We start from the raw sequence: 12,598 nt of genomic DNA on the forward strand, positions 1-12,598 counted from the left end.
AGGATACTGGGCTAGTTGGACCATTGGTCTGGACACTGTTTATGGTCTTATGCCGTGTTTCTACAGCATGTTGCCCCAACTATGGCCTGCTCACAGGAATTACTTTGCCAATGCAGCTGCTTCTGGGGTGGTACAGTACTGCTGGAGCCCATTCAAGGCATGGGCATGAGGCATAATGCTCATTACACTGGCAGGTCAGGGCTGCACCTGATAGGCAGAGGGGGCCCTACTGAGAGCCCATGGGATGGCTGCCTGGCTCTGCTGGCGATTAGTAGGTCAGGTGCACATCAGTGAGTACCCTTCCCCCTCGGGCCCACCTCTGCTGGAGGTGGGCACAAGGAGACAGCAAGCTCAGTCTCCTGGGCAGGAAGGGACGCCCTCGATCCCTCTGCAGCACTACCCTCTGGTCATTTACAGAGTGGCACCACCGGGCACGGCTGAAAAGATGGCAGCATCCACTCAGGGCTTCAGGGAACAGGATGTGAGAGCGGGGCTGGCCAAACTGGGCCGTGCCTCTGGGGTGACTGGGGAGCGGGTCACCCCGATACAGTCCCCATCAGCTTGAACCCACTCAGGCCCGTTTCTGTTCTAAAGGTCTTATACAAACCAGGCCGTGCTGGCACTGGACCAGTCCCTTCAGGAGGGACCCTCCACTCCCCACCCCCCAGAGCTGCACCTCAGTCTTCCTGCACTCTGGGACCTGCCCTGCAGCTGCTCCCAAGGCTGAGGTTGGGAGCAGAAGGGAACGTACACAGACTCCGAGGAAAGGAAGGATTTCCGGGCAGCTGGCATGCTCTTCTTGATGTCAGCATCTGGATGGGAGATGGTGGGAGCAGAAAGGAGAGCAGGGTTAGTCTCCTCTTAGCAAGGCTCAGTGTTAAGCCCCCCACCCCCCCAGGGCGTTCTAATAGTGTGTGGTGCCCGTCCAAGGGCAGGGACCCCTGGGAGCAGACCCCAGGCAGGCTTGTGGGGGGAGCCACATTTGGTGCAGGGTATATGCCAGCCCCCAGCACACCCACGCCTGGGGCAAGGAGGGCAGGATCGTGGGTTAGTGCCGGGGTTAGGTAGCTTGCTGGGTTTCACACACTGCTGCAGAGCAGCTGTGGGACACGATGCCCTCAATGTCTGCCTTGCTGGGTCACGTCCAGCCCAGTTCATGAGGCAGAGCCGCTACCCTTCGAGGGCTGGTCAGGAGCTGGCGTGGGACAAGCTGCTGGTGGCTTAAGGCCCATGCCCAGTGCAGACTTGTCCACTGCACAACTCCCCTGGTGCTATCCCGGCAAGCATCCGCTGTCTGTGGAGCTGCTGAGGCTGTACACACTGCTATCACACCGCTGCCACCCCCACCTTCCAGGGCACTAATACAAAGCCTGGACTGGACTGGGCACACTTTAGGCCATGAGAGCAGGGCGCGCATTGAGCCTGCCAGGCCTGACCTCAGGCAGTGCTTTGCCTCTTGGTCCCTTCCTATAGACTCCGGCAGGGGCTGTGTCATGCTCCCTGATCCCTCCTCAGTGCTGGTTGCACACTCAAAGACCACGAGGAGCCAGCACCACACTGTATTCACATGGGACCGGCAGAGACCAGCAGCTGGGATGCACTGCCCAGCTCCATGGGTGTTTAACCCCCTCGAAGCTGGGCACAGACGCCTGCCGCGTGCCCTCCTGCTGCACTGTAGGCAAGCTGGTGGCGAGTGCAAGTTCCCTGTTTTATAAGAGTAAGGCCATTTGCACTCAAGATGCACTTGGCCCCGAGCCCCTGGAAATCCAACGCAGCTGTAAGAACCTCGATTCTTGCCTCTCCTGCGTAGGACACATGGAGCACGACCTCTCTGAGTGACTCGGACCTCCCTCCAGCACAGATGCTCCCCATGCAGCCTCCCTGGGCACCTCTGGCTTCCCATGCAAACCAAAGTCCTGGCACTGACAGCACACACGAGCCAGGCATGTACTGTCCCCTAAGCCATTGTACCACGCTGGGCCTCTGCCCCCAACACCACATTGCTCCTCGGTAGAAGCCACTGGCACCCCCCAGCACCCCAGACTGCTCCCCACCCTCTCCCACCAAAAACACCTTCCCCTCCAAACCTCAGTCTGTGCTACATCAGGAGGCCGGAGGGCAGCAGAAGATGCTGTGCTCACAGGTTGCCCCAGCAAACAGACTCCATCACCCACCAGAGAGCTCAGCTCCTTTGTGCTGAGCACAGCGTGCACATCCAGGCTGGTGATGTCCTCCCACCCTGCAGGGCCCCACAGCCCTGCTACCTGAGACCAAAGCCAAGGCACAGCAATGTGAGCCATGGTCCTCAGAGCTGGGGTGGAACCCAGGTGTCCCCAGGCTCCTGTTCGGACCACACCACCTCATCCCACTGACCCCCTGATCTGCAGACCTGAATTTGCTTCAGACCTGGGGCTGTCCTCAGAGCACTGGGCACTGGAGCTACAAGGCTAAGCCCTCCCGGATGTGCCACGGCCAGCCAGCAGCACAGTCAGCCCTACCCCATACCAGTGCTCTGGATCAGACAGCTCAGAGCCAGGGCATTCGGCTCCACATCGCCCACAGGCGGGATCATCCTTGCAAGCCTTCCCAGGGGGCAGCAATGATGGACTTCCCCAGGCCTCAGCACCGAGCCGGGGACATTCCCTGTAAGGCATCAGCTCCTGCCCAGAGCTGACACCAGTGCAGCCCGTCTGACAGGTCTCATCCTAGCCTGGCCTGATGGCTCTCAAGCTGCCCATCACCTTGGCATCTGGGCGTCAGATGAGGCACAGACAAGACCAGAGATCAAAATACTTTGAGGTCTGCTTTCCTGGCAGCTCCCTGATGCTACAGGCAGCAGAGCTGCGCTGGCACACCCAGGAAATGCCCCACACCCAAGCGCAGACATGGCTGCAGCCAGCTGGGAAGGGCTCGGAGCTGCTTTCAGTGGCAGCTGCCCACCTAAATACAGGTGAGAGCACAGCTGTCACTGTGGGGCTGAGCAAAGCTCCCCCCAGAAGCAGGCTGCTGGGGGCAGCGAAGGCTTCCAACGACTCCAGAGAAGCCTGGAAGCCCCTGACCACTGTGGAACAGCACTGGGCAGGCGCTGCTGGGTGTCTGGTTCAGGGCTATCACTGCTGGAGCAGGGCAGGGAAACCACCCCTTGGTCTCACCTCCCAGGAGGCACCTCACTTGGCCTCAGCATGAAGGCCACCATGCCCCTGCTCTCAGCCCTGACAGATGGGGCCTGCCTCTGAGGCTGTTGCTGGATGAGCCACACCAAGCACTGTGGGGGCAAAGCCAGGGCAGGGGCAAGGCTGTTCAGCCCTTTGCTGTAGCTTCCCACTGATCTGCCCCTCACTGCATTCACCTCCGATCCTTTCCCTCCAGCCTTCAGATGACAATTGTGGCTTCCAGACGTGCAAGCTCTGGGAAACCCTGGAGTGAGGCTGGTGAGAAACCAGATGGCATGCGCAGAGCAGTGAGCTGGCGGAGAGTGGACGGAGCTGGGCTCCAGGGGTTTATTCAGGGGTCAGCGTCCAGCCTGCAGCCTGCCAAGTCCCCTGGGGTCCCCCTACTCCCTGCAACCCTGACACACCTGGGCGACGCACACGGACAGGTGAGCACACACACACACACATGCAGCTGTGGGGAGCACTCTCGGGTACTACCTGAGAATAGGGAAGCCATTGACACCGAGAGCCCGTTCTTGGACATTTGAATCAGGTTAGATCCATCGCTACCATCTGCATGACACGGTGATGACAAAACAGGTCGCTTCAGTGCTTGGCCAGGCCAGGGAGAAAGGGCATCAACATGACAGCAAGCGAGTGGGGACTGAGGGGATGCCCAGGACAGGACGCAGGCCCCTGCCTCAGTCTTCACAACCAACCCCAGGCTCTAGCCTGCCAGGACCCAACCTAGGGCCAGGGCTGTCAGCAGCCAAGGACAGAGGAACAGGAAGACTGAGGGACATTTATCAGAGACTGCAGAAAGCCCCAGTCCAGCCTGGTGGAAGACAGGGCAGCGGTTTCTTCATTAGTGCCCCTTTATAGTCAGCCAGTGGGAATTGCTGCTGACCAAGGGGCACCTACTGTGGGGGTCATCCCACCACCCTGCTGGGTACGAGCTGAGGATACAGCGCCCCCAGCCCCAGACTAACACCTGACTGCAGCTGGGAGGCCAGGGTTTTAAGAGTCCAGCGCACCTGGCTATGAGGGGATAGGGACTGCTGGTAGGGACAGTACAACTACACGGGCAAACAACCCAGTCCCTTGGCCTGACTACTCCCCATCAAGGCAACCTGCTAGGAGTAGTGAACTAAAGGGTTGTTTGGAATATATGAAGGGTCCCCCAGGCAAATCACTCAACCCTTCTATGTGCACGGGTCCAGCCAAAGGCTGCTAAGGCCTCACTCCGGTTTTGGACGGCACCTGGGATTCCAACTCAACACCCAGTTCAGGGCCATTGGCCAAAGCAAGGCATGCCCCTTGCAGGCACAGCCCCACGGATAGCAGTGCAGTGCTACTCCCACCCCACCCTGCTGTGGGGTGCAGCCACCCTCTCTTACCTTGTATCTCGTACTCCTCAACTTCCTCCGCAGAGCCCGAGTCTGAGAGCCGCATGGAGTCACGGGAGCTGAACTGGGACCCACTGTCTGTAGCCATAAAGCCTGGAAGGTAGATCCCACCCCAGGAGGTGCCGTGAGATGGGGCCACGGAGTCAGTGGAGGCTGTTTAAAAGCAGCAAGAACTAGCAGAGTAGGAGGGGCTGTGATGTGGCTGGACTGAGTATTGGGGTACATGTGGGAGGAGAGTTAAGCTACATCCTGCTATCTCTAGCAGGGAGGGGGTGTATTATCAATGCACATGGAGCCATCATACTAGAGTCTCCCATTCAGAGCACATGGACCTTGAGGAGGGAGTTGGCACACAGAGAATGGACCTTGCTCTCACCAGCTGGGTGACAAGTCACACCCAGCAGGCAGCACTCACCATCAGAGCCCATTTCCCGGTAGCCAGGGAGCAGATGTTTGGTGCGGATTTGCTGGCGCCGGATGCGGATCTTCTGCTTGAGTTCCTGGATCTCCTTATCACTCTCCTCCTCCTCCTCCTCCAGCTGCTGGCTCAGCATGTTGCATTTCATCAGCTCAATAGCTGCAATCAGCGACTCTGAGATGCTGAAGTGGGCATTTTCCTGGAGGTAAGGGTCACACCCTTAGTGGCTTCCCGACAGCCTGCAGCACAAGACTCCCAGTACCAGACAGCCCCGCAGCTTGCACTCGGCGACAGAGAGCCAGCAACCAACAGAGGCAGTGATGGGTTGACCACATTATGGACAACTTCCCTTTCTATTGCACCTCTGGAAGCCTGCACCTCCCATCAGGCCACAGGAACATCTAAACCTTCCTTAGCCTGGTGCATCTCAGGCACAGAGTGTACCCTACATGTTGGATCTCTGCTTCTGGTAAAGATATGTAAGTGCTTCTCTCTAGGGAACCATCTAGGACACCCCAGACAGGAAGAGGGCTGGCTCTAGACAGTCCATCAACCTGAACTTCAGCATTAAGAGATGATGCCATAACCCTGACATCTGCATTTCCATCTCTTCCATGACTATGGCATAGGCAGGGCCAGGAGGACAAGAGCCTGCTGAAGCTAAAGCGAACAGCCTGGAGAGCAGAGTCCTGGCAGGGATCTAAAGGGCTCTCCCAGGGGTCATGGAGGAAATCCAGGCAGATTCTCCTAGGCCCAGAAGGTGATCTGAGGCTGCAGGGCCTTCTCAGGGTGCCAGAAGGGTGAGATTTCAGTGAAGAGATGCATGTTCTACAGTCTTCCCCTCCTATGCTTTGTTCCAAGCACCACAGAGGAGAGGAGCACTATGGTTTCAGCAGGCTGAGAGTCGTCATCACTGCTCACAAATGCCTGGAGGCCAGTCAGGCCCGCTAGGGCCTGGACAATGGGTACATACTATGTGGCAGAAGGGTGAGATTCCACCCTAAGACAAGGCAGGGCAAGAAGCACAAACAGGGGGCTGAACCTGGCAAGTCAGCCCCAGTGCACATACCCAAGGGTGCCCCAGTGGTGGTACTGGCAGCTCCTGGCTGGGGGATGCTACAGGGCAACTTCCAGTGAGGCAGCAGTCAAGCAAGGCTGGTGCACAGCTCCAGGGCAGCGCTGTGGCACTTACACGGGCTGCCCCTTCCAGCTGCTGACCAGTGGTAGCACTGGAGGTCCTGGCCCAGCACCGGAGACCACAACCTCTGCAGCCCCTACCTTCTCCAGGTCCGCACAGCTGCCAAAGTCCTGCTCCGACAGGTAGCTGATGAGGGACTGCCCCTGCGAGGGTCTTCGGAACATCCCTTCTCCCGAACTCAGGTACTGGCTGGATTCTGGAAAGGCGAGAGACCGGTATGTGGGACGGGAGCAGCTGGGAAACCCAGTGCTGGGAAGTCCAGAGGAGCCCATGCATGAATGCCACACCCCCGTTAGTACCAGTCTGGCTGCCTCAAAACATACAGGAGTCACCAGACAAGGTCAGAGCTGCATCCTATCTTGTCTAGCAGCCAACTTCTGACCGCGACCAACTCCGGAGTAGTCAGATACCACAAACCCTGCCGCAATCACAAGCAATCCTCGTCCTCATGACAGCCCTGCCTGATCCCCAATGGCTTCTGCTGAGGGGAAGTCCCAAAGCTCTGCCTTACAGCCTCTCATCTTCCTTGGGCACTAACCCCAGCCCTCCTCACAGCTGTTACTTTATGGGGAAAGCAGCAATTGCAGAACACACTTCTTCCCCCACCCCCAGTCATTGCAACAGTCAAGTCTTTGGGGCAGCTGTGCACCCCACTCTGCACAAAGTCCAGGGAAGTGAGGCCATGACATTTGGGCTCTAGGCACCGCTGTATTTAGCGGTTAAGGAACTCCCTCCTTCCCATTGCTGCCAACAAGGTACAAGGGCAGCCAGGCAGAGATACATAAGCAAGCAACTCCCCCCCAAGTCAACGCCTGTTAGTAGCAACAGGCAGATGCCCTAATGCACCCACGTGGCTGTTGATGTTATAGGAAGGATTACTGAGTCCAGGGTAGGCCAACGCGTTTCCAGGGGAACTGCTGCGCTTAGGAGGCACAGGTGCAAATGGGAATCAAACATCCTGGCAGGTTCAAAGTCCTCCTGCAAACACCTATGAGAGCCAGACAAACCCCCCTGGATACGGGTTCCTTCAGCTGCTCTCTGCCCCAGCTGTACTCACCATGCTCCATGTACAGGGAGCTGGGCGTGCTCACGTCACTGCCCTGGGGGGAGCAGCACAAGGGGCCTCGGACTCGCAAAATGTCCCCATGCGATTCTGAGAGAGGAAGAGAGAAAACACCACAGCAGGTCAGTAGCCTTGAGGGGCTGACCCAACCCCGAACCCCGACCCCGTGCATGACATGGGATGGAACGAGTCAGACATCAGAGAACAGACAGGAACTGAAGGGGGACAGGACAGGGTCAAGCCAGCTGGTCTCCAGTGAGGAAGGGGATGACCTGAGCCCAAAGCAGGAGGGGCAGTGCCAGGAAAGGGCAGGCCATGAGCAGGGGATAGCTTGCCTGGGCTGGTCTCCGAGGGCGGTTTCTCCCAACAGCAATGGGGAAGCAGGAAAGGGACAAGCGGGCAGAATGGAAGAGCCTGGCTGCAGCACAGCTTGTCTGTCCTATTAGCTACTGCAATGAGGGGGAAGGACACAGAGTTAGAAAGAGCCCCTGCTCCGCTTGGCAGCAGGGCTTGGGATTGCAAGAGCTGGTCTTACAGGCTGGGTGCCTGGCGCAGGGTTCCAGGCACTCAATTCCCCCTCCAGGAAGGCAGGGGGCTAAACCTGGGGGATCACAGGGCTCTGTGGTACCAGCATACACGGAGGACGGTGGAGAAGGGTATACACTCTCTAACCTCCTCCCCTCGACGGCTCTAGCTGTGGGGAAGTAGCTTTCCTGCACACAGGAGCCCCCAGTGCTGCAGCAGCAACAACATACAGGCTCCGATACCAGCACCAACAGGGCACAGAGGTGACCCAACATGCAGCTCCCACTGCCCTCCATCTGCCTGGGTCAGCAGTCACAGCCTCGCTGGGCAGGGCTAGGGGAGGAGCTGCCCCCGTCAACGTCAGAGGCAAACAGGGCTGGTGCCTGTAAGCCTGCAACAACGGTGCGATGGGATGATGCTAAGGCCAAGTGCCTTGAGGCACGTCCCCAGCAGGATGAAGCCCTGGGCTGTTGCTGAAAGGGACGTGAAGACCGAACACACAAGGGAAGCTGTGGGGAGAAATGAGGAAGAAAAGGGTGGGTGGAGGAAGGTGTAGGTGGAACATGCAGTAGCACCAGGCACCGGGAACAGGGGGTAAACTCAATCAGCTCATACCGCTCTGCTCAGCCCCTCTGACTCAGCTGCCAGGAAGAAGTGCATGTGGGCAGCAGGGAGCACAACAGGGAGAGGACATGTCCTCTGCTAAATGAAAAGGCCAGCGCTAGGTCTCAGCCCTGCAGTCCTGGTGAGTGACGGGGCCTGGGCCAGCACAAGCAGGACAGGGCAAGCCTCATCTGGAGGAATAACTGCCTCACCTCTAGAGCTCGGGGACATCCTAAGTTGCTGCAAGGGGCTGGGTTGTGGCTTCCAGGAACTGGAGCCAGGTGAATTCGCTTTCTGCAGGCCATAAAACAGCTGTCGAGCAGTTTGGGCAGGGTCTGAGCTGAGAGCCCCATGACAACGGCTCAGTAATAAGTGTTCCACTGCTCAGCTCCAACGCCCAGCACCCACAGGCATCACACACGAGGAGCAAGAGGCTACAAGGACTCGCCTACCCCAGAGCACTGACATGAATACAGCCTCCAGGCCCAGCATGGCTGATCTCCCAATAGTGGGGAGGTACCAGCCACTAGGACCAGCAGCAGGGCTGTGCAGTGGCAAACAGCGCTGGCAAGAGTCCTGGGAGTCAAGCATCTTAATCTGCCGGCTACATGGACAGCGAGTGCAGCAATGGACCTGTGGGGAGCAGCTGCTGCACCTGTCTCAGGCACCTCCAGACTGCCCTAAGGGGTCCTGCACAGCCCTGCCTGGCTGAGGCCGAGGTGCTGAACCCCAGTGATATCCAGCGGTGAGCACTTTGGCCCCTGTAGAAGTTGGGTCACACCGCCTCACGCAGCGCAGAAGCAGCAAGACCTGGAATTGAACCCGAGTCCCAACTCCCCGTGCCATTCTCTGAGCATCACAGCATAGCTGTAGGCCAAGCACACTGCCTCGTGGGCAGACGCTGTTCCCAGCTCTGTGAACCTGAGCTCCACCAGGCAAGGGGGTGAACGTGACATATAAGCCAGCCCTTCCCTTTCTCCCAGCATGGCTCAAAAGATGTGGTGAGGTGTCCTGCTTTCCCAAAGGGGAAGGAAGCCTGCCCACACCTCACCAGTAAAGGCAGCAAAGCACCATGCACAGGAACGGAGCACGTTCTTGGTCCAGTCCGACACCCCCTCCCAAACCAAGCGGGGATCCTCACGCAGGTCACATGCATGACCTGGGTCACCCTCCACGCGCCATCAGGGACTGGGGAACGGAGAGGCTGGAATGGACATCAATGCATTAATGGAAGTCCTGAATGCAATGTAATGAGGGCTGACGTGGGGAGGGGGACACCGGCTCCCAAACCTGCCACTGGGTCTTCTATAATAATGGTGATATCCCTGAGGCCTCCTGGGCAGGCAGCAAAGAGAGAGCGTGAGAGGAGGAGAGAAAACAGACACACATGGGTTACTTGGGGGCTGCTGCTCCTGCTGGAAGGCAGCACCATGGTGTCCACCTGGCAGCAGGCCTGATGCCCACCTGCAGGAGCTCCCACAGGCCTGGCACTCACCTGCGAAGCGAGGAACAGACAGCCCAAAAAGACCTAGATTGTCTTGCAAGTCTAATGACACAAGGCCCAGTGGTAGGGCCTCTGGCACTCTGAAATGGACACCTGGAGCTGCTGGGCAGATGAGGCTCCAGAAAGAAGGCAGAAGGGCCCTGGGGAGCTCCAAAGCAGTGCCAGGCCACGGTGGAGCCCCAGGGGACCACACCAATTCGATACCTGCTGGCCATGGGAAGCCTGGCTGCAGAGCGAGGCAGGGACTTCCAGGAGTGGAGCTCAGAGCTTGGCTGAGGAGGGGGCAGGCAGAAGGCAGCTCCATCTCTGGGCATATACAGCGCAGAGGCCAGGCCCAGCTGCCACAGCGCGTGCTTTCCCCTCCCTCGCATTGCACAGCACCAGACCCCCTCAGGTCCCCACTGTGAGAGGACATTGCAAAGGGGTGTCATTAACTAATTAATGAGCGTTGATGCACATAGGCAGACACCCACTGCTGGCACCCTCTGGGACCACCCTGCAAAACCCAGTCACTCTCCTGTGCATGAGACCTCTCCCCAGACTCCATCTCATGCACAATGCTGCTCCCATCCGCTCCCCTGGTCCCAGCCTTACCATGAGCTCTCCCTGAGGCCACGTTGGTATCCGACTGGGAGCGTGCATGACTCTTCTTGGGGATCCCCTGTGTGGCCGCTGTCTGCCCCTCCGAGAAGCTGGACCTGCGCAGGATGCCCATGGCCCTGGTGCAACTGCTGGGCCCCTGCTCCCCCAAGGAGCACACTGACTCCGGCTTCTGAGAGCTGCTGGATGAGAAGAGGGGAGAGCTGCTGCTCTTGCTGCTGCTTGAGCTGCTCTGGCTGCTGGCTGCCCGGCCCCGGCGCCCCAGGTTCCCGATGGCCAGGTACTCCGGCCCGTCGTTGGCGTCGCTCTGCTGGTCGTCCTGGCTGCCCACCCAGGCGTCCTCGCTTTGGCCGGTCGTGGTGCTGGCACTCATCTCACTGGCCGGAGAGGACAAGTCCTTGGAGGAGGGAGTGCTGAGGCTGGGAAGGGGGCCAGGCTGGCCCAGAGGGGATTGGTCGTGCGGCAGCGAGGAGGGCAAGTCATGCAGGGAGCTCTCTGGAAGCTGGCTAATGCTGATTCCCACCAAGGAGCTCGCCAGTCTCCTGTCTGGAAGAGGTGGAGAGGGGGTGACGTGCTGGAATTGATGGTAGTTTTATGCAAAGTTTAGACATTGAATTTGTCTGGGATTGTTTGGACAGGGCTGATCCTGCCTCAGGCAGGGGTTAGACTAGTTGTGACCTCTGGAGCTCCCTGCCAGCCTCATTTCTCTGTGATTTTCATTGAACACAGGCCAATCCAGTCCAAGCAGATGAAAGGAAGGGATCTGCCACATTCCCTGCACACCTCAGGATTCACAAGCCTCCCTGGATAGCTGGAGGCTGAGGCTCAGTCTAGTTCATACCAAGGCCTCATATATACCACCTGAACATTTAGCCTTGAGGGCACTGCAGGGAAGCTTGGAAGGGCTGAGCTGGGGGCACAGGGTGTTTTATAGGAAACTTGTTCAGGTAGCCTGGCCGGACACAACTGTAAGGCCACAGGGTCAGAGAGTCAGGAGCTCTAACCAGAGCTGGCACTTTGCAACCCAGCCCCACATGAAGCCCCCACTGTTAGCCTCCCCCATGCCGAGGGAGCTGGCCGCCAGGCTCTGCTTACCCGAGATGCCTGTGGTGGCTGGCTGGTGCAGGCTGGAGAAGGACCCGAAGTACCGATGTGAGGGGTAGTCCGCGGGGATGACTGCCACAGACCCAGGGAGTGCGGTCAGGCTCTGGCTCTTGGTCGCCTGCGGTGGGGCTTCACCCTTCCTGGCGAACTGAAGAGACGCAGCAAAGTTAACGCAGCCCAGCAGCCACGGCTGAGGTCAGGGGCAGCTGGGCCCAGCGAGGCAGAGGAACCCACCCAAACGTGGCTGCAGCTTGTGCCAGGCAGGACCCAGCCATGGCTGTTTAGCTGTGGGGAGGGGGCGAGGGGAAGCCACAGCAGCAAAGGGAAGCGGATTATTGTTCTCAATGCAACAGCAGGCTCCAGTCTGGAAACAACCACGCTCTCCCAGCACAGTGACCCGGCGGCCCAGTGCCCCAGGAAAACAGCACTTGTGTCCTTCTGTGCTGCAGTCACACGGGTGGGGGGGGGGAAGGGCGGGAGAGCAGGTCCCCGCCCTTGCTGGGCTGGCACCAGGACTGACATGCACACAGTGAGGGCTCGGCCACGCTCAGAAAGTCATCTGCAGTTTCAGCTGGGGACCTCTTTGCAGAGCAGGGAGAGGGCCAAGGGAGAAAGCGGGAGAGACGAGGTGACCAACACAAGGTCACAGAGGCGGGAATAATGGCCAGGCCTCTCCTGCCACAACTCATCCCATTCTGATTTCGGGAACCAGACCTGAGCGTCCACTTTCATTCCTCCACAGCCCACCTTCGTCGTCCTGGGCAGCTGCAGGCAGGGGGGCTGGCCCCTCCCCAGCCTGTTTCTCTCATAGGTTTAAGCCCAAAGGAAAGGTCTGTCTTTATAGGGCTCCGGGGGTGCTGAATGGGCATTGTGCACGTGGCCACAATGCAGCAGTGTTACGGGGCAGAACACGCAGGTGGAGAAAGGACCCAGCTCACCATGGACGTGTCGATCTGAGCCAGGAGCCGGGGGTTGTTTTGCTCCACAGCCTCAAGGCACTGTAACATGGCTGTGACATGGGCCTC

The 12,598-nt window shown here is 58.8% G+C and overlaps 1 protein-coding gene across 3 annotated transcripts in view; it reads right to left on the reverse strand.

Annotated features, from left to right (window-relative positions):
* Positions 1–12,598, reverse strand: part of RUBCN (RUN and cysteine rich domain containing beclin 1 interacting protein) — a 47,254-nt gene that overhangs the window by 9,760 nt on the left and 24,896 nt on the right. Inside the window, exons 7-16 of one of the 3 annotated variants that reach the window (XM_025202716.1) lie at positions 12,512–12,595; positions 11,565–11,721; positions 10,464–11,015; positions 9,656–9,700; positions 7,232–7,327; positions 6,255–6,370; positions 4,974–5,175; positions 4,550–4,651; positions 3,651–3,725; positions 752–812 (exon numbers count right to left, since the gene is read on the reverse strand). In XM_025202716.1, coding sequence (XP_025058501.1) covers positions 752–812; positions 3,651–3,725; positions 4,550–4,651; positions 4,974–5,175; positions 6,255–6,370; positions 7,232–7,327; positions 9,656–9,700; positions 10,464–11,015; positions 11,565–11,721; positions 12,512–12,595 — 1,490 coding nt within the window. Of the gene's footprint in view, positions 1–751; positions 813–3,650; positions 3,726–4,549; positions 4,652–4,973; positions 5,176–6,254; positions 6,371–7,231; positions 7,328–7,572; positions 7,687–9,655; positions 9,701–10,463; positions 11,016–11,564; positions 11,722–12,511; positions 12,596–12,598 lie in introns of those variants that run through there. The other 2 variants (XM_014519369.1, XM_014519368.1) reach the window with 2 other exon arrangements.

The sequence above is a fragment of the Alligator sinensis genome, unplaced genomic scaffold, assembly GCF_000455745.1.
Source record: "Alligator sinensis unplaced genomic scaffold, ASM45574v1 scaffold301_1, whole genome shotgun sequence".
Lineage (NCBI taxonomy): Eukaryota > Metazoa > Chordata > Crocodylia > Alligatoridae > Alligator > Alligator sinensis.